The 23354-nt window shown below is 40.4% G+C and overlaps 1 protein-coding gene across 7 annotated transcripts in view; it reads right to left on the bottom strand.

Annotated features, from left to right (window-relative positions):
* Positions 1 to 23354, bottom strand: part of CPED1 (cadherin like and PC-esterase domain containing 1) — a 587225-nt gene that overhangs the window by 442400 nt on the left and 121471 nt on the right. For all 7 annotated transcript variants that reach the window (XR_016231749.1, XM_089329475.1, XM_008258284.5 and 4 more), the window contains exons 5-6: positions 17179 to 17311; positions 15335 to 15503 (exon numbers count right to left, since the gene is read on the bottom strand). Coding sequence is in view for 6 of the 7 variants with exons in the window: in XM_089329475.1 (XP_089185601.1) it covers positions 15335 to 15503; positions 17179 to 17311 (302 nt within the window). In the remaining variant the exon portion in view is untranslated. The remainder of the gene's footprint in view (positions 1 to 15334; positions 15504 to 17178; positions 17312 to 23354) is intronic.

Below are 23354 nucleotides of genomic sequence, written 5' to 3'. Positions count from 1 at the left end.
TCAATACTGCTTTTACTTGAACTGATTTTGGTCCCATAGTCAAACAAAGTCTTAAACATGCAAGAAGATATAATTCCCTAATATCCCCTAATACTTTACTGTGAAATCTTATTGTTTCTTTTCTTGTTTTTTTTTTTGTTTTTTTTTTTTTGTTTTGTTTTTTGTTTTGTTTTGTTTTAATCTTATTGTTTCTGCACTATTGAGGTGGGAAACATCTGGCCGAGAGGCCATGTAGGACTTGAGATCCTTGAGATCATTTGGCCTGGCCCTGCCAAGGCAACCACAGGTGGGGCTCAAAATTCAATAAATCTACAGCAGGTAAATTTTGAAGTTGATAATTTCATATGGCTCACAAAAGATGTTATAAATATCCAAATGGTCCTTGGCAGAAAAAAGATTCCCCACCCACATAATGAACCTTTAGAAAGCTCATTCTGCTCTAGCAGAGAGGCTACCAGACAAAATAACCTTCCCACCTTTGCTCATTGCCCATAATTTAGGCACTTCCCTCTTCTCACATTTACATTCCATCCTGGCCAAGCTGCTGATAATCTGCCCTGATGTGAAAATCTTTCGTTTCATTAGAGTGTCAGTCTGAAAAAAAAAAAAAAAAAAAAAAAAAGCCCAAAATTTTCCGCACCAGCCCAGTATCCTGACCCTGTGCAGTGTAATCTTTGCAGCTCCTCCCATCTACGGGGGGGTGGGGGTGGGGTGGGGTGTCTATTTCATCACCGCTTGAATCTTGCCTTATGCATGTGATGCTCTTGTGATCAATGGGATTAGCAAATCTGATGCAAACTGCTTTTGCTTCCTGGGACTGCTGTAACAAATTACTGCAAGCTCTGGAGGCTGAAAATCTAAAATCAAGGAGTCATTAAGAGGCTTGTGTTTTCTCTTAAGGCTCCCGGGGACAGTCCTTGCCTCTTTCAGTTCCTGGTGGCTGATGGCATTTCATAGCTTTGTGGTGTAACATTGTAACCTCTGTCTCCATCCTAAAAAAAAATGACCTTCTCATCTGTGTGTCTCCTCTTTTGTGTGTGTCAAATCTCCCTCTGACTTCCTCATCCTTGGTGTTAGTTCTCACCATGGTAATCCAGGATGATCTCATGTTGAGATTCTCAACTCCATTTGTCAAAACCCTCTGTCCAAATTCACAGGTTCTGAGGGGTTAGGACATGAACAAGTATCTTTTAGAGGATAAGCATTCAATCCATAACTCAAAGGCTAGAGAAGAACTTGGCCTTGGGGGCTTGCTCTCTCTCCATCCTTGGACATGCTGACACTACCACTGTGTGAGAAACACTGGCCTCCCTAGGTAGTTGCACGTGGCCAGATCATCCCCATAGCCCTAGCCAACACCCAGCCAACAACTAGGGATGTGATTGAAGTCAGATGAAACCATCCAGCCCCACCTGAATGACCAGCAGATCCTTCCCGGCCAACAGAAATACAAGAAATAACAAATGTTTGTTCCAAGTCACTAGGTTTGAGGATGGCTTGCTATGCAAAAGCTAACTGATTCAATTTACTTTTAAGATAATTTTGTCTTCTCTTTTTGAACCTCTCATATGGAGAAGGTGATCTAGAAACCCCATGGGTTTCCCCCCCCCTTTTTTTTTGGTTTCCAGTGTTTATAAAACAGTCCAGTGCTTGCTGCTTCTGTTAGAGTTCCTGCCATGCAACGTCACTCTGGCTTCTACCTCAGTCGCTAAATATATTTAACCCATTTGAGGGTGGGCATTTTTCTAAGCATCTTCTTCTCAATAGATCACACATGATCACAACCCACCGACTTCCAAGGAATCAGATTTGTGGTTTGAGGCGCCATCTATTCAAAATTACCCTGGAACTTCTCTGATGGCTGGGACAAGGCCCCTCTGCCTGCACCAGGGGTCCTTAGACATGGGCATGTGGGGATACCCTGGTCACACAAGGATGGGCAAACAACTGCAGTCATTCTCCTGGTTTAGAAGTGATATGGATACGTGGGTGGAGTGCAGGATTGAGAAGGGAAAGAATATGGCAAACAAAATGCCAAGCTCCCAGGTGACAATTTTTCTGTGTGGGGCCCTCATTCAGGGCATTGGGCCTAAGAAGAGACTCAACCTTAATAGGTGGCATCAGGCACCTACCTGCATCTCCAAGTGCTCAATTCCCATTGCTCTTTCTCACTCCTTCTCTTGACTTCTTACTCCCCGATCTGATCTATCTCAGTAAATGGCATCACTGACCATAAAATGGCTAAACAGTCACCTTGGAGCCATCTTTGTTTATCCTCTCTCTCATGCCAACACCTGTTCTTGTTTCTACCTCCAAAACCTATCTATACCCCTCCTTCTTTACCCTATCATCTCACTGGCTGTCCAATTCTCCTCTGGTCTCACTAACAGCCTTGTAGTAGGTTTTTCTTCCCCTATTCACAATTGTCTTCAATCCGTTCCCTACACTGCAGCAGAGTAGGCTTGAAAAAGTTTATCACATTATGATTCAGCTCGATTGTTACTTAAGGAGCTCTCCCTTCTGCCCATAAAGTGAGCAATTCAGTTACTTTTGTGCATCCTGTTTGTGTCATTCTTAGCTAGATTCAGAAGAGGTAATCATCTGTATTTGTTGACGTGCATATAATTAATCATTTATTTGTTTCTATCATTCCAGGTAAGAACAAGCTCCAAGGATGGACATTGGAGTGAAAGGGGTTAAGCCACTGCTTGAGACACCTGAATCTGTACTGCAGTGTTAGTTCCAGTCCCAGTTCTTGCACTTCCCATCCAGCTTCCTGCCAATGCACCCTAGAAGGCAGCAGATGATGCCTCCAAAACCTGGGGCCTTGCCATCTCCGTGTGAGACTCAGCTGGAGTTCTAGGCTCCTGGCTTCGCCTGGCCCAGCCCTGGCTGTTGCAGATATTTGGGGAGTGAACCAATGGATGCAAGATCTCTCTCTCTCTCTCTCTCTCTCTCTCTGCCTTTCAAGTAAAATAAATAAACATAAAAAAGAATGAGGCCCACAAAGGCAGGGATTTTGTCTTACTTCTTACCATGAAGATGTCTCAGTCTTTGTTTCGTTGCTAACACTGAATACCACAGACTGGGTAAGGATATAAAGAAGGGAAGTGCATTTGTATTTGGCGCATGGCTCTCTGGAGGCTGGGAAGTCCAAGCACATGGAGAGGACATCTTCTCAGCCCCCAGGAAGGGAGGACCTCTGCTGCACCACAGCATGGCAGAGCCAGGGCAAGTGCACCAGCTCAGGTCTGTCTTCCTCTTCTTACAAAGCCACTGATGCCTTCATGGCCTCATTTAATCCTAATTACCTCCCAAAGGCCTCCAAATCCCATTAACATATGAATCTGGGGATTAAGGGTCCAACCAGGAGCTTTTGCAGGACAGATTCAAACTATAGCAGGAGCTTAACACAAAGCCTTGTATATCTGAGGTAGGGACCCAGTAAATATTTGCACAATGAATGCAAAACTCATTTAACCCATGAGACAGCTATTTTACAGAAAGGGAAAATGAAGCAGGGAGGTTAAAAGACAACCCAATGTTGCACCATTGGTACAAATACTTTCCTACTTCACACCCATTCCCAGGTCCCCAGAGGCCAGGCCTTGGGATTTTTCTTTTCTATCTTGTACATGCAGTACAATAGCTCTGATGCTACTGATTTATGAATCTCTCCTTTCCAGTAAAAAAGCAATCAGATATTTGATTGCTACTCAACCTGAAAGAGTGTCATCATTGTCCCATTCATATTTTAAAATTACATTTCTTTTTACTTTAAAAGTAACTCCTTGAAAGCAAGAAAATGAAATAAATTTCCTTAGTATAATATTTTTCTTCTGTGACTTCTGAATTTAGGGTAATGATTACACTTTCTGTGACTGGAATACGGATTTTCATGTACACGAGCTGGGTAATCAAGAACATGGGAAAATTCACACACTTTCAAATAAATTTGGGAAGATTTTCTAGTAGAAGTTGTCCTACTAGAATTTCAACCAAAGCATCACTTTGGATCTGCGCTTTTAAAAAATACATGGAAGAGAGCAGTATTGGACTCCGCAAGGCTGGGCAGCAGGCATGGGGAAGTTGACAGAGAGGGGAACCACACTGCAGGTGGCATTGCACATGGCTTCATAAATGCAGGGACATCTGGACTTTCCTCTCTTGTTCAAAGTCCCTAGCTCCAGATACTATGGAACTTCTAGGAACAGGTTACATGGGCTGAGCGGAGGAAGTGAGAGGACAAGCTGAGACCAAGAGGATAGAGTGGTGGGCATAGCAGTGCTCTGTATCAGTCAATGAGGAAGTGAGCTATTGCTAGCAAAAGCAGTGCAATCTGTCATTGCGTTGCAGTAGGTGCAGAACATAGAACCGTGTGTGTGTGTGTGTGTGTGTGTGCGCGCGCACATGCGTGCAGATTCCTCACTCAATGTATGTTCCTTGGCGGTGCTCAAGAGCCATGAGGGGCCATCTTTCCTTTCCTACACAGCATTAGGTCATGTACACAATGCAAAGGAATTTGGGCTGGAAGTGGGTTTGAGGTGGGTGCAGACTGAAATCAAATAACAATCACACAAAAGACACATGATATAAGGGATGCAGTTTTAGATGCTGACTCTGAAATGCCAGCCTAAATTTATGGCCATCACGAAACCTATAAACTGCAAAACCTTCCTAAATGGAAAAACAATATTCATTGTCAGTGTCTGACAAATGCTGAGATCACTCCAAATAATTTTGTGGCCTCAGCTAATTAAATCACACCAAGGAAGTATCATCATTTATAAACTCTACTTAGCAAAATAGCTTCCCTACTATAAGTGGGAGGTATCAAATAACTTATCAAGATGAATATATATAGTCCAGTGAAAGAAGAAGGTCAAAGCTTTGCTGTTTAAGCTTTTTGTTTTGCCTTTTTTCTTTCTGGATTGGACAGCTCAGGCTATTGGTGTAATACCAAACAGTACCACTTGGGGGCAATATAGTAATTTTTTTTGCTTCATCTGTTAGCTAGGTCGGTTTCCTTGGTGACAAAAGATTGCTGTTTCTTCCGAATTTAAAATCACATTTTAATATATGGGAGGAAGAGGCTGTATTTTTTTGTAAACTTACAATCCATAAATCACATAAGACAAATGCAAGTCAGACTTTCTCCTGAAGGGAGAAAAGTCTGTCTTTTAGCAGACAAATCAGTTTTACCTAGTTGGCACATTTGGGAATATTTTATTTTTAGAGTTTGTCACAGCCTTTGAGGCAGATATCAAAGAATAAAGGGGAATTTTAATAGAAATTTTTAAAATGACAAACATGTAATAAGTTTCAAAATATACTGGTGGAAAATTATTTTGTTTCTATACCCAAAGTAAAATACCAAAATGACTTCCACCACTGGATAGATATTTTGCAATGCACTTAAGTGTGAATGTAATTAATTTCTGGAGACTCTTACAGCTGTGTTTTCATTGTTATTGCTTTGCATTCACCTACCACTTTGCAAAGGGGTTATTCTCATTAATAATTCCAGCCATTTGGTGAGTGGAGTCTGCACTCCAAACCATTCCTCTCCCTCTGTGTCTGCAGGGCCCGAGACCTGAGTCAGGCACTAAAAGTCTGGGTCTTTGCATCCAGCACAAACATCACTTCTTCCAAGGGCAGCGCATATATTCAGGCAAGCAACGTTCCCCTCCTCATTTCGATTCTCTTGACTCTTTGCTGACTTCACCTGCTTTTTTTTCTCCTCCCAATACATTTTCCTGTCATCAGAAGATATTTAACATTACCATAGCAATGGAAACCTCAGGTGAGCTTCGTGTCAAAGTCCAGAGATCAAGATTTATAAAATTAAGCTCAGCAACTCTGTAGGTGCCTGCACAGAACTGGAAAAAATCCAGGAAGATCAGACGATTCTGGCTTAATTTGTGGGTGCATTATGGTGAGGAGGATAGTGAAGAAAGGGATGGTGGCTGCTCAGTCTTGAATATCTTTATGTTTTAGCTGACTCAGTTATTAAAGACACGAGGAGAAACTCAAACAGTAGGCTGGTGTTTTTCTAATGTATGCCAGAAGTGCTTTGAAACACTGCTTACGCAGTCCCCTATCCCCATGCTGCTTGTATTCTAAATACTTGGTGATGGTATGAGCTTGCAATCAGTGAGGGATAACAGAAATCACAGCCACATTCCTGTGCTGGCGATGGCAGAGCGAGGAAAAGCCTGCCTCCATTAACCAAGAAGTCCACAGGCTGCGTACGCCCAGGCTCCAGTTTGAAGAAACAACACTTGGACTTTCCAGTGATCTGGGTCCCTCCCTCAGCCTTACACACACTTCCCAGAGCAGACTCCAAGCAGAAGCAGACTTTGAACTGGAAAGAAGAAGGCTCTTGGGCACCAACACATGGTTTGCCTTTGAAACTGAGGAACATGGGCTTACATGATAGTTTTGGACCAAATAGAATTCACTGGGATAAATGTATACACCTGCTAACATTCAAAATACCACAGAGGAATCCCTTTTCCAGTTTTTGGTGTTTATTCCTTATTCTTATTCTTCATCTTATTATTTGAAAGGCAGAGTGACAGAAAGAGGGAGAAACAGAGAGATCTTCCATTCACTGGTTCACTCCCCCAGATGCTGCAGTAGCCCCGACTGGCCCAGTCTGAAGACAGCAGAGAGGAAATCCACCTAGGTCTCCACATAGGCGGCAGGAATTTCGGTACTTGGGTCTTCACCTGCTGCTTCCCAGGAGCACGAACAGGATCAGAAGTGGTAGGAGAAACAGGGGCAGGACCCAATCCTATGTACACTGATAGTGGTGCAGGTGGGATATGCACGTCCCAAGTGGCAGTTTAAGTTGCTCTGCCATAACGCCAACCCTTCTGCCTTTCAAACTGATCCCCCCAATTCCACACAGAAATCCCTGAACATAAGCTCACCTCTATTTTTCTTGTAAATATTATAGATGCTTTCCATTGATTTTCTAGCATTGAAGGAAATAATTAACAATGTACTCATCGGGGTGAGATTTCACTTTTATGTTGTTACTACAATACATTAAATATAAATATATATCTATCTGTATCAATGTAGAATATATTTATCAGTTCATTATTTGATAGAGCTATCAGTTCATGACATTAGCTCAAGAGATAATATGTTTGACTTAAGAAAGGTAGCATATGTAAATTCATAATTCTGTCTTCTGTTGCACAACCTGCTTGTCCCAAAATGATAGTTAATAAATGACTAGTAACGAAGTGCCTTTAACAAATAAGATGATGACTAACAAGCACTCCTTGACAGACAGGTGCTGAGTGGGTGCTGTGTGCCAGGTACTCGGTGAAGCTCTGGGGATACAGTCTCACAGTTTGCCTTTGAAGCTGAGGGTCATGGACTTCTCACATGATCTTTTAGACCAAATAGACTTAACCATGATTAATATATGGTTTTATGGGGCCAGCGCCATGGCTCACTTGGTTAATCCTCCACCTGCGGCACCAGCATCCCATGTGGGCACCGGGTTCTAGTCCAGGTTGCTCCTCTTCTAGTCCAGCTCTCTGCTGTGGCCCGGGAAGGCAGTAGAAGATGGCCCAAGTGCTTGGGCCCTGCACCCACATGGGAGACCAGGAAGAAGCACCTGGCTCCTGGCTTCAGATCTGCGCAGTGCTGGCTGTAGCGGACATTTGGGGGTGAACCAACAGAAGGAAGACCGTTCTGTCTCTCTCTCTCTCTCTCATTGTCTATAACTCTACCTGTCAAATGATTTAAAATATATATATATTTATTTCTGTTTTATTTCTGTTTGGGACAATGACCCAAATTCAGTCTTAAAGATGGATTAATTTACCAAATTACCTAACACACCTTTTATGTAACAAAATTGAGAATGGGTGAATGAAAGAAATGAATGAGTGAGTCTTTTTTAAATAGAAAGAAAACCATCAGCAACACCATCAAGGCAAAATAAAATTACGCTAGGTTGATGCACTGTAAACTCATGTGCATTAGCAAAGCAATCACTCCTTTTCTAGAGCAAACTTTATGTGAATTAATACTTAGCACCCACATGGGCTGATTAGGTAAATGGTATTTTGCAGTTATTATTTAAATTATTATTTTGAGCATCACTCACAAGTCCACTTAATTATATGCTGGCTATCGATAGTTTATAAAATCAAACTTCCAGATGAACACCTCCATGCAATTTTTAAATTTAATCCGAGCAAGAGTAGCGTAAGCAATAGATCAACTCTTTTAACAAACTCTCAGGAGCAGCCCTTTATTCACATTCTTAGAGCTGACATAAATCTCCTGGGCCTACCAAGAGCCAGATGCTGAGGGAAAAAGTCTTTTACAAGGTCTGTTCCAGAGCCTGCAATTTTAGACAGAAAATGAAGATCGGAAGAACACTTGGTAAGGCTGAAAGCCCATCCTGTGACTTCATACCTACTTCTAAAGACATCACTCATGTTTATCCTGGGACTATCTGAGCTATCTTGCCTGACATTATCAGAGGCACTGCATAAATATTGGCGACAAATGAGGCTAACTTCCTCCCTGTGTCTGTGTCGTGTCTCCAAGCTGAGTAAGAGCGAGGTGCATCTCTAAAAAGGGCCTTTTGCAAATAAAAATGCTTCCCCCTTTGCCAGTATTGTGATCTCTCCTCTGTCCACACTTGTTGATTACAGTGATGTAGACGGAGCTGCAGGCTCTGGGGCTGGAAGAATGGCCCCCAAAAGGCCAGAGCAGTGCTGGTGTGGTGAAGAGCTGGGCATTTACAGCCACAGTGGGCAGGAGGCTGCTTTACCTTTAGTTTCTATTGAAGATGACTCTCACAGACGCTCACTTGAGAAAAGGCCACGAAGTTCCAGGCTTCTGCCTTTCCATCAGAGTGGCCTCATCCAGAAATTCAGAGTATAACATCCATCTGTTACATTTATTAGACAGCAAATTGTCATTTACCTATCATTTATCTATACTACTTATCCATCCTTGCAAAGTAGAGTGGCTGTCTTTGAGCAGTTAGGAATTAAGTATGCTCAAGCATTTCTTCACACTGAATTTTTAAAATGACCTTTGATTCAATTCAACCCAACAGTCATTTATGGAGAGCTGAGAATATGCAAAGAAACATCTCCATAGAACTTTATATCTAATATCAAATGGTAGCAACAAGCGCAGCATCTTCAAATATGTGATGGTTGACAGAACAATGAATCAATTTAAGCTATGTCTCAAATGGATAAAATAAGGATTTTGACAAAATTTCCTGTCCGAAGTCACAAATCACTTCAGCAATACATTTTTATAAAGACAGGCAGCTATGGTTACAGGTATAAAGAATCTTCAGATCTCATAAAAATGTTACAAGTATTAGTTTCCTCTCTGTTGAGTAACTTCTGACTTTGTGATTTATGATGGATGAAGGGGTGACTTGTGACTTTTTACTCTAAGAACCAAATTTAAATTTATGACATTTCTTGTAGTTAATCTATATGAGCTGTGTATAAAGACAGCCCAGGGCACATCTGACCAAAAGTTGTAGTTGCAGTGGTTGTGGAGAAGTTCAACTCCTGAATTCATAAGTGTAACTGGAATGTTTTACAATTAAATTGAGAGTTCTTTTAGTGGAAGATGTTTTGAATACAATATTGCTTAAATCTGGATTTATTGACCCACCAAATGTGGTTGTTTCAAAATTAAATCATATAATAAATAAAGATTACATTTGATAAACGTTTTCTTCCCCTTTTTTGTATTGCCCCCCTTACTAAGTTTGAACATCCTTGAGAAATATCTAACACTTAAATGTTTACATTTTCATTCCATAGACAGGAACTTCTTAAAAAAAAACTTAGTTTACAAAGCTTCTATTTTTCATTATTTATCAAATTTGCATTTCGTGATATTCTGCACTTCTCTCCAAAGCTCAGCAACAAAAATCTCAGCAGCAACCTAATTGGAAATAAATGAGCTCTCGGTTGTATCTGTTATTACTTTCATACCTCCTTTAGCTGCCAGAACGTTCTATAAATGGCCGCTGATAACCAGTTTAGTGGGCTTGCCTCACCGCACAGTGCATAAATCACTATGGATTTAACTAGGTAATTTAGCCTTTGAATTCAGGACTGTATATACACACACACACACACACACACACACGTGTGCCTGCATGCATGCACACACACACACATGCGCATTGTATGTTGTGGAATTTAAGCATAATGTATGATAAAATACTGATGTAATAATATAGTTGGTCTTTACAGTGGGTTTTGGACTTGCACTCCACATTAGGTTTGAGAAGTTTCTGTGCATTTTTTCACATCTAAAAATAACAGGAGGAAGCTGTATTTGGGGGGATGGTTAAGTGATTTAACAGATGCATATGATCTATTTGTTTTAAATGAAATCCAAAGAATTTCAGCTGAAGTGTAAATAAACAGCCCCTTGTTTTCTGAAGGCTGTATTATCTAGCATGAATTTGACCTTGTAAGGAAATGATTGCTTCCTTGCACATTAATCCTGGAAGCTGCTCCAGTCTCCGAGAGCGGGGAACAGCTCTGTCCAGAACAATCAGGCAAGATCTAGAAAAATACATCACAAGGAGAGGATAGAAATGACAAGAGCTTCATGTTTCCCTGTGCTGCAACCACAGCTCAAAACTGCCCCACAGACACAGCAAAAAAGGAAGAATTCTTACAAAATAGTGAGTAAAGCAGAAAAAAAAATCTAAACAAGATCAAATCACAGAGTTGTGTTTTTTTACGATTTACCTTCCAGAAATAAAACTATCACCATCAACAACTCATCATTTCCATTGGTCATTTCTACTGGCTTAGAGGGGAATGGTAGTTAAATAAACAAATAGAAAAATACTTTAAAAAAGTTACTCGGAGTACCCAAGAGCTGCAGTGTCCTGTCAGGATGGTGAACTAGCACAGGTGAAATGAGATGGAAGCATGAATTTGATTACAAAAATTTGAGTGCCAGGATTCTGAAAGCCACTGTGCACTGGCTGAACCGGGGTGGCCGTGGACAGGGATGACTGGAGCATGGAGAGGGGACATGAGGTGTGAGGAGGGAGCAGTGTTTAACTTTCCTCCTGGCTCTGAGCTCTCTAGGCCGCAGCTGCCTGCTCCTCCCTTGGGGAAGGATGTTATGCCCAGTTCCGGAGGTCCAGTTGCTGAATTTTCTTGGGGATAATGACTGGCTCATGAAAGAAGTTGATCAGGAGTATGGGGTTACTAGTTGCTTTTGGCATTCACATCTCTGCCCTCTTCTCTTTCAAATCCCATGCTTGATGGATTGCAATGGAAGGAAGTACTAGGTCTTTTCTTCCTAAGCATTTAAGGGGGTGAAATTCTGACCAGAGAAGCAACCTGGCACAGTGGCAGCAAAGGGAGTGGCAGAAAGTGGTCCTGCATTGCCTGGAGCTCATTCTCTCTCCTGTCCTGGATTCACCTGCAAGGACTGGCCTTACTCAGATGCTGCCCCGGCTGAATGAAATAATACCTGCAGGAGAACTTAAGCTCAAAGACAAATGAAAATACATCTATTTCAAAAGAAAGGCCACAAAGTGACCAAAAATTTAAAATAACTGTGATTAACACATTCAAGGAGGTAATGGAAGAGAGTAGTAGAATGAAATATGAAAAAGAAGTCATTAAAAAGAGCCAAGAAGTATATTCAGAAATCAGATATAAATTAAGATGTGTGTAGTTCTTCTTAAGGGGACATCAGCCTGAACTAAGTAACTGAAACACAGAAAACAAGACAAGATGGCTAGCAGGAAAGATACACTGTAAGGACTTTAAGATTTAAAAGACAACATCAAAGAACTGACCCAGAACAAAGAATACTTCCAGAAACCAAAGAGAAAATTTATAAGAAAAGCCAAATGATAAGGAAATAGAAATGGAAAAATTAAAATATGGACAATAGAGGAAGAAACCAAAGAAACACAAGGAAAAAGAATATTTCAAGAAATAATAAAAACAAATTTCCCAGAATTAATGATTAAAAAGCTTACGCACAAATTTAAAACACTGAAATAAGAAAAGAAACAAACCAATAGGGTACTGTAATGCCAGTATCCTGTATGAACAGCGGTTAGAGTCCAAGCTGCTCTGTTTCCCATCCAGCTCCCTGCTAATGCGCCTGAGGAAGCAGCAGAAGACAGCCAAGTGCTTGGGCTCCTGCCTCCCATGTGGTAGACCCAGATGGAATTCTAAGCTCCTGACTTCAGCCTGGTACAGTCCTGGGCATTACAGCTATCTGGAGCATGAACCAGGGGGTGGAAGATTCTATCTCTGTCTCTCTTCCCTCTCTCTTTCTCCCTGTCCTGTAACTCTGCCTTTCAAATAAATAAAATGGGTTTAAAAAAATAAACAAAAATAAGATAAAACGGCAGAAGTAAGTCTTAATAGCTTTCTCACTCCTTCTTCTGGAATTGGGATGAACACTTCCTCCCACCCCTGGAAATCCAAGCTCCAGATTCTGAGGTCTTGGCCTTCGACTGGAAGTTACACATCCATCGGCCTTTGGGCTCAGACTCAGTGCACCCCCCCACCAGCTTCCCTGATCTTCTGACTTACAGAGAGCATACTATGGGACTTTTTGGCCTCCACGAATGAATAAATAAATTCCTATAATAAATCTTCTCATATATTTATATGTTTTCTGTTTGTCCTAATTTTCTGGGAAATCTTGAGCAATACAATACTTCCAAATGTTTACAAAGGGAGTAACTGTATATAATACATTCAACCTAATCTTGAAAATTAACAATAGAAAAGGGGAATCTCCCTGGTAGGTATTAGGACATATTTGGTACTACCCAGATAATACACACAGGTGCGCCAAGTAGAACAGTAGACAATGAGGAAGCGTATCTTTTCCATCTCAATATAGGAAAGATTTCTGAAACCAAATCCCCAAAGCAAAAACCCTGAAGAAAAATTAATTTGATTAATTAATAATTTGATTAATCAGTTGAAGATGTTTTTATCAATAAAGGAAATGATAAAGTTGACAGATGACAAATTGAGCTATTTGAAAGAATGAGGTAGCATTTCACACATGTTAGACTGATAAAATAGGAAGCAAGAAAAGATCAAATGTTGGCCATGTTTTGGGATGTGGAGGCCCTACAACAGAGATAGAGACTGACACAGACATTCTAAAAGGCAACCTGGCATTATTTAATTCTATCATATGAACTTATATGACCCAACAATTATACTGCTGGCTAAATATTCTCCAGAAAATTGTACCAGGTTCATAAAGGGTCACACACAAGGATTTTTACATTTGAAGAATTGTTTGATTCAGCGAAGAGTTGGAACAATCAGTATGTCGGTTACTGGAGGAATTGGCAGGTGAACGCCAATGAAATAAACACCATGAAATTCTGCAAATCAGCAATAAAATAACACAAAAGATGTAAAAATAACATCATGATGGCTCCTTCCTAAAGTTATGTAGTGGTGAATATAAAAAATGTTAGAGAAAAAAAAGTCTCCGATGGAGTAGTTAACATGAATTAAAAACACAAAATGAAAACGCATTTTTACAAGAATATTTTTTAAATTTACATGAAACCATTGTAACAGCAGTCAATGGAAGGAGAGAGGAATTGAGCAAGGTGAATGAATTAAATAAACAGACAAAAAAGAGAAAAATTTGCATTGACTGATGTAAATTCTACAAGAGCAAGAATCTGGGCCTGTACTCAACAAATGTGTGTTGATGGTACGAGTTATGTGACATGATTTAGGAAAAATAATTCTTGTCTCTGTACCTTAGTTACAACTATTAGGTTGAACCACATGAAATCACAATTTTTGGAGGTCAAAATAGCCAATTACTTATCATTTAATATAATTTAACTTAATAAGAAGGAAAAATAGGAATAATAAATGACAATTTGGGAAACATGCATTGACACTGTCAAGACCTGTGGGAGATACCTGAAGGAAGCCAAATCAGATTCCAGTTCTTTCTAGCTAACTGAAAAGCACAGGTGTTGATGTAATTGAAGTGGGAGGATTGTGTTTAGCAATCCTGAAGGACTTAAGTTACCAATACCATTTCCTTAAAATGTACACTCTCTATTTTAGTGGAGCATATAACACCTGCATCTCTTATCATGTTGATGTTTTTTTTTTTTTTTTTTTGACAGGCAGAGTGGACAGTGAGAGAGAGAGACAGAGAGAAAGGTCTTCCTTTGCCGTTGGTTCACCCTCCAATGGCCGCCGCGGCTGGCGCGCTGCGGCCGGCGCACCGCGCTGATCCGATGGCAGGAGCCAGGAGCCAGGTGCTTTTCCTGGTCTCCCATGGGGTGCAGGGCCCAAGCACCTGGGCCATCCTCCACTGCACTCCCTGGCCACAGCAGAGGGCTGGCCTGGAAGAGGGGCAACCGGGACAGAATCCGGCGCCCCGACCGGGACTAGAACCCGGTGTGCCGGCGCCGCTAGGCGGAGGATTAGCCTATTGAGCCGCGGCGCCGGCCATGTTGATGTATTTTTTATTGATATTATTTAAACAGGCCATTTAAAAAATTTTCACTGTGAGAGAATTTTTCAAGAATTCAAAATGCAATTTAGGTAATGTAAATCCTGAAAAAGAGATCAAGTTCTTTCACTTCAGAATCTCTTAAAACTGTAAGAGGCACCTGTACATCCTTTCAATTTCTTTCTATCTGTACTCCAAACAATTATCTCTGTAAAACTGAAATTTTATCAAATATGCTGTCACTAGAAATTATTTTCAACTAAGTTAACCTGAGTCACCTTATATAACTAAACTTTTTTAGGTTATTATTAAGTTTTTCTCGGAAAACTTCATCATCCTTTGTATCATGGCTTGCTATATTAGGCACATTTGAGAGCTCTATTTATCATTCAGGAAATATTCCATATTGACTGGTGTCATAAAAGAAGTGTTATGCTCTTTAAGATGAAGCAAAATGCATAAGGACAGAATTATATTTTCGTTTGTGAGATTGGCTCTATTTTTCTTGAATAAGTGGAAAGTCAAGAAAAATAGTGTACATCTGAGAATTTGCTCTATAACAGGTCAAAGAATTGAACTAAAATGATGAGTTGAGAAAAAAAAAGATGTCGCCTTTGTGATCCCTGGTGAATTAAGCTGTTTCCAGTTCACTTTTGAACCTGTACCTATTAAATGAAAATCTCTTCTTGCAGCAATAAAAAGATGCAATCTTTGTTCAGAGGGATTTGATAACCATAAAGGTCGGAGAATGGCAGCCCAACTCACTTTACTTATCTGCAGTGTACTGTGTGTGAAATAACAGTTTCAATGGAGCCTTTACCTTGACAGTGAAGCGCTTTCTCTTTGGTGGATTCCAAACTGTGCCAGTTGAATGAATGAATGCACGCAAAGGGGTTAAGGATGTCACTAACACATACGCTTTAAGAATCATGGAGAGATCTTCAGCTTGAAAGGTTGTTTCGTGTGGAGCAAGGACTCTTGTTTGATTCCTAAAAAATAAAATACACAGTTAGTGCTCCACAATTTAGGGTTAGATACCAAATTTTCTTTTTTTTAAAGATTTTTATTTATTTATTTGAGAGGCAGAGTAACAGACAGTGAGAGGGAGAGACAGAGAGAAAGGTCTTCCTTCCATTGGTTCACTCCCCAGATGGCTGCTATGGCCAGAGCTGTGCTGATCCAAAGCCAGGAGCCAGGAGCTTCTTCCCAGTCTCCCACATGGGTGCAGGGGTCCAAGCATTTGGGCCATCTTACACTGCTTTCCCAGGCCATAGCAGAGAGCTGGAATGGAAGAGGGGCAGCCAGGACTAGAACTGGTGCCCATAGGGGATGCCAGCGCTGCAGGTGGAGGATTAACCTAGTGCACCACAGGGCCGTCCCCGATACTGAATCTTCAAATTACCTTCCAGCCCTTTTTGGAGCCCTACTTTCAGTATGCGGGTTTTTTTTTTTTTTTTTTTTTTTAAAAAACCAATTTCAACTGCTTATTAGAATCACCACCAGGGGAACAGGGGTACGAGGAAAGAAATCAAATTGGTAAAAGTTCTCCTTTCTGGTAGACTTAATCAAAAGATTTTTTAAAAGAAAAAAAGTAGGAAAATAGTACGTAAGCATAAATATCTTTTATAAATTAAATTGGTCACATTATCCATGTACTCAGACTCATGATACTGACCCAAAAAAAGGGATACAGATTACAGTTTGGAAGCAATGAAATACTTTCTGAGGTTTCCTTTTCTGCCCCTGGCTACCTTTGCCTGAACTTCTCCTTTTCAAGAAAACATGTTCCATTTTTCAGTAGCAGACAGGTAACCAAGAACATGCCCAAATGCTTTCCCCCTAGTTCAATTCTACCTAATATCCCTTACCCCAGGTAACTAGGGATATTAAGAAAACAGATCATTCTACAGGGAAAACCAAATTCGCTTCACGTTTTATAATGAAGCAAATATGCTTTCATCATAAGTGATACCATAATGTATAACTATTTGCTTTTCTACACCATGGTTCTATATACTACACATCTAAGTTTGATTAATGAAAAGCTGGCAATATTTTAACTTCTGAAGTCTCGGCAGGTGCAGGATGCCTATAATTCTTCAACAAATCTGATTAATTTCCGAAATATTGCCTTATATATGAGGCAAATTCCATTGTATCAGTGATAAGATAATTGAAATACCTGAGTTTTTCACTCTGATTTATCTACTGCCTAAAATCCTTTCCCTGCAGGTATGTTGGACAACATCATATTCTACAGACGCTTTCTTAGATCTTGGGAGGATTAAAAACAAACAAATAAATAAAACTGAATTAACAGCTAGGAAAATATGCATTTAACCATACTTACAGACTAAGGCAATGTCATTTAAGTATAAAATGAAAATTAAAGCTTTATAGTTTTCCACTGTCAGGATTTTCAACTTTCATTAATAGAACTCACCAGATAAAAGTTCAATTTACTCAAATGTTTATTCTATAACAGGAGGTGTCCGAATCAGGCTAGAAGAAAATCCATGATGATGTTATGAAGAAGGTATAGCCTACAATTTATGTAACAGAACTTAATAATTCAAACCCCTTCGATCTGTTCTGTGCTTTTCTCTTGTTCAGCTGTCTCCTAAAATGCATGCTGGATGTTACAATTCAAAATGTTTAACTCACAGTAGTTCTTGCCTCCAGTCCCATAGTTTCCACATATGTGGCTTCACTGGTTTTAAAAGGTGACTTGAAGTATTTGGTTGTAATTGTATTTCCTGAGCCAGACACACAGAGGGACTCACTGGAAGTTGCAATTCTGAAAAGATTCAAAAGAGTAGACAAGAGTAGTCATTTGATTGTTTCCTTCTGCAATTGCTTCCAAAATAGAGTATGCCCCATTGAAGTACGGGGTCCACAGGAAATATGCAACAAATTTTCTCTCCATTGTGAATCAAAGTGGGAACCACTGAGTAGGAACGCATGCTCAGAGAAGCCTTTGCCTTATGTGTATCCTCCTAGTACAGACTCAGAACACAACTGGGACCACTGAGTTCAAAGGTTCTCGCTCAGCAGGAGAGGCAGGAATGGTGTCTCCAACTATCCATCCCATCGATCCTTGCTCCACACAGCTAAGGGACACACTCCAAAGAGGATGCTGGAGCAGACTTCTGTTTGAGATGAAAGCTCTTCGTAAAAAACGTGTATTGCTTTCCTGATACACAATGCTTCACACTTAAAGTCTGTCATGCTTCATGACCTTGGAATTCTCAACAGCAATGCTTTATTATTTTGTAAAACATTATTAGTTTTTAAGTATATAAAAATAAAGAATAACCATGGTGACTTACTTAAGAACATACACATGTATATGTTAAACAAAAGTACTGCATATACTTGATTAGAAAAAACAAATTTCCAATTAGCCCTTCTGTCTATGAAAAGATTAATGCTAACATCAATCTAGAAATCTAGATAAGCACATGGATCAGATGTATACATTTCTTAAATATATACATTTTGGCAATATCAATATATCTACTTAAACCTATATATGTATGTCGTTCTGTTTTTTACAGGATCTACAGGAGACATCATAATGGTCTATGCCTGGTTTATTTACCTGCTAATCCAACCTGGAGCCTTTTCTATATCAGGTTAGAATTACCCCCTGTATCACTTTAATGTCTAAGATGTTTTATTAAATGAATTTACATTTAACTTGGTCATTCCTCTATTGTTGTTTATTTAGAGTATTTTTGCAACTTTTTTTCTTTTGTTATTTTAACAACACTGCAATGAACACTCTTCTACATTTGCTTTTATCAGTGAATGCAGGGTCAGATTCTTATCGCTATGTCTAATTGCAGGTCAATGAGTAAAGGCATTACAAATGTTTTGGCTATTACCACGTTGCTATCCAAAAGGATTGCCCCAATCTGCACTCTTTCCAACAGTATGTGAGAATTGTTGTTGCCTTACTCCTAGGTCACAGTGCTTTATTTTTATATCAAATAATTTATCTAGCTCTCAAACTGGATCAAAGCCTTTCAATTACTTTCCCCCTTGTGCCCATTTCATCAATACTCACATAGTCTAATTTAAAACACTTCACACGCTTAAGTAAAAGTCAGCAGAAGTCAAGCTGTTCAATGTATTCCCAAATCTCATTATTTAACACAGTGAGATCTTGCTCAGAAAACGACATCATATTTGTAAGGCTTTCCTATTAATGAAGTTCTAATGCATCATAATAAAAGAAATACTGAAACTGCTTTGTTTTTGGAAATGACAAATGAAGAGCCATGAAGTTGATTTCTTTCCTTGAGACTCACAGCTTTAAAAAAGTTGAGCTGTTTACATGATCCTTTGAATTTGCAGTAAGAAAAAAAAGTGTTCTTAATTAAAATTTCACTAAATAGACTCTGCCTTCTACAGTTTATTACTAGGAAAACTTCCTGTGTCTTCAGGAGAATTAATTTGTAATCTTTTTTGTACAATATGATAATAACATAATTTTCTCTGATTTCCCTTTTACTTTGCTGCCATGAGGCCCTGTACTAATTTGTCCAGGCTTGGAGGTTATTCTTTATGATTATAAAAAAGAATAAAGAAAGAAAAGAAAAATTGCTGTAACTAGCTGCTGCTTTACATCCAAAACCATTTTCTTTCTTTCTTTTTTTTTCATTTGACAGGTAGAGTTATAGACAGAGAGACAGAGAGAAAGGTCTTCCTTCCATTGGTTCACCTCCCAAATGGCCGCTACGGCCGGTGCACTGCGCCGATCCCAAGCCAGGAGCCAGGAGCCAGGAACTTCCCCCAGTCTCCCACACGGGTGCAGGGGCCCAAGGACTTGGGCCATCTTCTACTGCTTCCTCAGGCCACAGCAGAGAGCTAGATTGGAAGAGGAGCAGCCGGGACTAGAACCGGCGCCCATATGGGATGCTGGTACAGCAAGTGGGGGATTAACCTACTGCGCCAAGGCACCGGCCCCTAAAGCCATTTTCTTTCTTTTTTAAAAGATTTATTTATTTATTTGAAAGTCAGAGTTACACAGAGAGAGGAGAGGCAGAGATAGAAAGAGAGAAGTCTTCCATCCGATGGTTCACTCCCCAATTGGCCACAACAGCAGGAGCTGTGCCAATCCGAAGCCAAGAGCCAGGAGCCTCCTCCAGGTCTCCCACGCGGGTGCAAGGGCCCAAGCACTTGGGCCATCCTCTACTGCTTTCCCAGGCCATAGCAGAGAGCTGGATTGGAAGAGGAGCAGCCGGGACTAGAACCAGCACCCATATGGGATGCCGGCACTTCAGGACAGGGCATTAACCCGCTGCGCCACAGTGCTGGCCCCATAAAACCATTTTCATTTCACTTGATTATAGCCAGAATTTAGAATTAATATATTTATTAAATAAAAGTTAAAAAAAAGTGGAAAAAAAGAGCTGTAACTTCATTTTAGAAAACTTTCAAAAATAATTGTAGAAATTTAAATGTCCTAGGTTGTTAGTCAAAAAGAATTTTTGTCTGCAGTTACTCTTTCTTTTATCTTTTTTTTTTTTTTTTTTTTGACAGGCAGAGTGGACAGTGAGAGAGAGAGACAGAGAGAAAGGTCTTCCTTTTGCTGTTGGTTCACCCTCCAATGGCCGCTGTGGCCGGCGCACTGCGGCCGGCGCACCGCGCTGATCCGAAGGCAGGAGCCAGGTGCTTTTCCTGGTCTCCCATGGGGTGCAGGGCCCAAGCACTTGGGCCATCCTCCACTGCCTTCCCTGGCCACAGCAGAGAGCTGGCCTGGAAGAGGGGCAACCGGGACAGAATCCGGCGCCCCGACTGGGACTAGAACCCAGTGTGCTGGCGCCGCAAGGCAGAGGATTAGCCTAGTGAGCCGCGGCGCCGGCTTTCTTTCTTTTTAAAGATTTATTTATTTATTTGAGAGGTAGAGTTACAGACAGATTTGGCCTATACACCAAGGACTCTCTGTCAGGCCAATCTAATCTACTGGTTTACTACCCTACTCCCCTTTTCTCTTCACCCTCCCTCACACTCAAAGAGCCTGGAAATCTCCTACAAACCACGTTAAAGCTACTGTTTCTTCTTGGAAGACATTTTGGAGATGAGGCTTTCTGACAGTTTTCCCAATAGACTTCTCATTCATTCACACACACTTTCTAAAAATTTTAGAAAGTAATAAGTATGAAAGGCCCAATATGCACATTTCAGGCCTTCCTGCACCACAATATGAAGACTGAACAGATAGACTTAGATATGAGACACTGTATGACCACTCTAATCTTATTTTACAGAGCTCTTAAGCCAGGATTCTGCTGACCTTCCAGAATAAAAATTAACTATTTGTTAGGGATATCAGATGGTGCTTTTCTCTTGCCTTTTGATATCCACTGGGCTAGGTACTGAATGCCTGCTGACTGGGGTGCAGTTATATGAAAAGGAAGATTAAACCAGCACCAAAATACATGAATTTTTATTTTGGTTCTTGTCAATAAACATTTTATGGGCTTAAGTCATTGTCAAGAATCTTTTAGAATTCAAAATGTGATTCTAATCAATCTTCCGAGCTTTCCAAATTTCCTGAAGATAACGTTGACCATTGACAATTCTTCAAGCAACATTAGTTCTAGTAATGAACTAGTTTTGGGGACTAAGCCAACTTCCAGGTGGCAACAAAATGGTGTCCCAATGAATTAAATACATTTAATTTGATGATTTATTTTTTGCCCTTCTATATGGTACCTAGTTATACCCACCACAGGCAATGCTAAATTCATATTGTATTTGATTTAATGATTTTCCCTATTGCTAATTAATTAATAGGAAAGTAAACAGTGAAAGTATACTTTTATTTTACAAATATTTGAATGGTATCTCACATTTCATATTAGGAAACTAAGATTAGCCAATATTATTATAAAATTTCCAATGATATTAGAACACTTAATAATTAACATGTGGTTTTTACATTAGATGTATAAATAAGTATTGTTAATGGTTATATTCATTGTTCTTCCTGCTTGAGACCATTTACTTAGCCTTCAGGTGTGAAAGCTACAGAAATATCACCCCATCACTTACATGCATAGCAAATATAAATTAATATATGCATAAACTGAAGTCATAGCCAGGAAATGACTATGAGTCAGGCATCATCAAAAAGAGTTGGATGGCAGAGTCATGAAGGTGACTAAAGAGACTGTTTACTAAGAGACTATTAAAGAGACTGTTACCACACCAGAGAGGGTCAGAGGGAAGCAACTAGGGTACTGAAGCTCCCCAGGGCTGACACAACGGCAAGTTCTCACCACCTTTAGACCAGGAAGCAGTTTGCAGCAGCAGCCAAAAGCATAGCTGTGTGAGAAGCCAACAAAGCAAGAGTGCTGGTCACAGGTAGGGGAACACAGCCACACTCAGCCACAGCTACAGCATTCACATCCCGAAGTTTTCCCTCCTGAGTGTTATATCTTTCCAGAAGCCAGAGGACAAGGAAGTTATCCAAACACTACTCTCGGAAAACATGAGCTTAGGCCACAGTCTCTTCCTTCCTAGTCTCATGTCCTGGAGAAAGAAACAATCGTGAGTATGGAGTGTGTGTGTGCATACATAGGAAAAAGAGTGAAGATAAACAAAATTTGCTTTGATCACAAGTAGAAGCCAACAGAATGGCTTAGGCTGAACCATACAAAATTGTCTTTTGTATGGTAAAAATTGGTTGAATATTCACCAATTATCAGCAATCACACATTGTTCACTGTAGTATTTATTTGCTACACCATGATGGCTCTGGGTGGGTGAGGGAGTGAAAAGGCATAAACATATCTCTTGTGAAAAAAAGTTTCAGGGGCTGGTGCTGTGGCGTAGCGGGTAAGACTGCCACCTGCCGTGCCGGCATCCAATATGTGCCCCAGTTCAAGTCCCGGCTGCTCCACTTCTGATCCAGCTCTCTGTTATGGCCTGGGAGAGCAGTGGAAGATGGCACAAATCCTTGGGCCCCTGCACCCACGTGGGAGACCCAGAAGAAGCTCCTGGCTCCTGGCTTTGGATAGGCTCAGCTCTAGTCATTGCAGCCATCTAGGGAGTGAACCAGCAGATGGAAGTCCTCTCTCTCTCTCTCTCTCTCTCTCTCTTTCTCTGCCTCTGTCTCTCTGTAACTCTGCCTTTCAAATAAATAAATATTAAAAAAGAAAGAAGGTTCCAGTGGCTAGAATGTCTGTTGATGGAAATGGCCTTGGAATCACTGGATGAGTGTTTGGCATGTGCTTTGAAATAAATAGAGGCATAATCCAAATTCTGCCAATCCCTAGTAGAAAATAAGTATAGTAACAAGTAAAGTGGGCGCTAGACATATATTTGTTGAATCAATAGGTGATGTATACAGTCCTTCACAATTCTAAGTGTCTGTGATCCTGGGTACAAAGTTATAATTTTTAATAGAGGCTGCATATGACCTATTGGAGAAGTTAAGAGGCTAGAGTCCAATGGCCAAAACTGAAATGCAGTTCCTCTGTCAATTCAGGATATTCTAACAATGCTCTGTGCTCCACAGGGTCAACCAGCTGCCCTTTCATTCGTGTGAGATTCAATAATCTTCTAGGAGAAAGACGGCAGCTGTACCTTCTGTAAGCTCTCACCTAGCTCAATAAAGTGTTTAAGAAATATCAGCTATCCTTTCACATCTTGAGCAAAATGGTACAGTCAAAATAGACTCCCAAGGTAGAGTCAAGTTCACCAACTTGATAATTCATTGGCAAGTGGGGGGGGTGGACAAGATGGGGATTATTTTAATTGCATCAGGAGGATATTCTCAGTGCACTGGAGTGTAAACTCTGTAAGGGCAAGCATTCTTTGTTTGGGTT

This window comes from Oryctolagus cuniculus, chromosome 3, assembly GCF_051225735.1.
Source record: "Oryctolagus cuniculus isolate XC-2025 breed Fujian yellow rabbit chromosome 3, ASM5122573v1, whole genome shotgun sequence".
Lineage (NCBI taxonomy): Eukaryota > Metazoa > Chordata > Mammalia > Lagomorpha > Leporidae > Oryctolagus > Oryctolagus cuniculus.
This window is presented reverse-complemented; position numbering and strand designations above follow the sequence as displayed.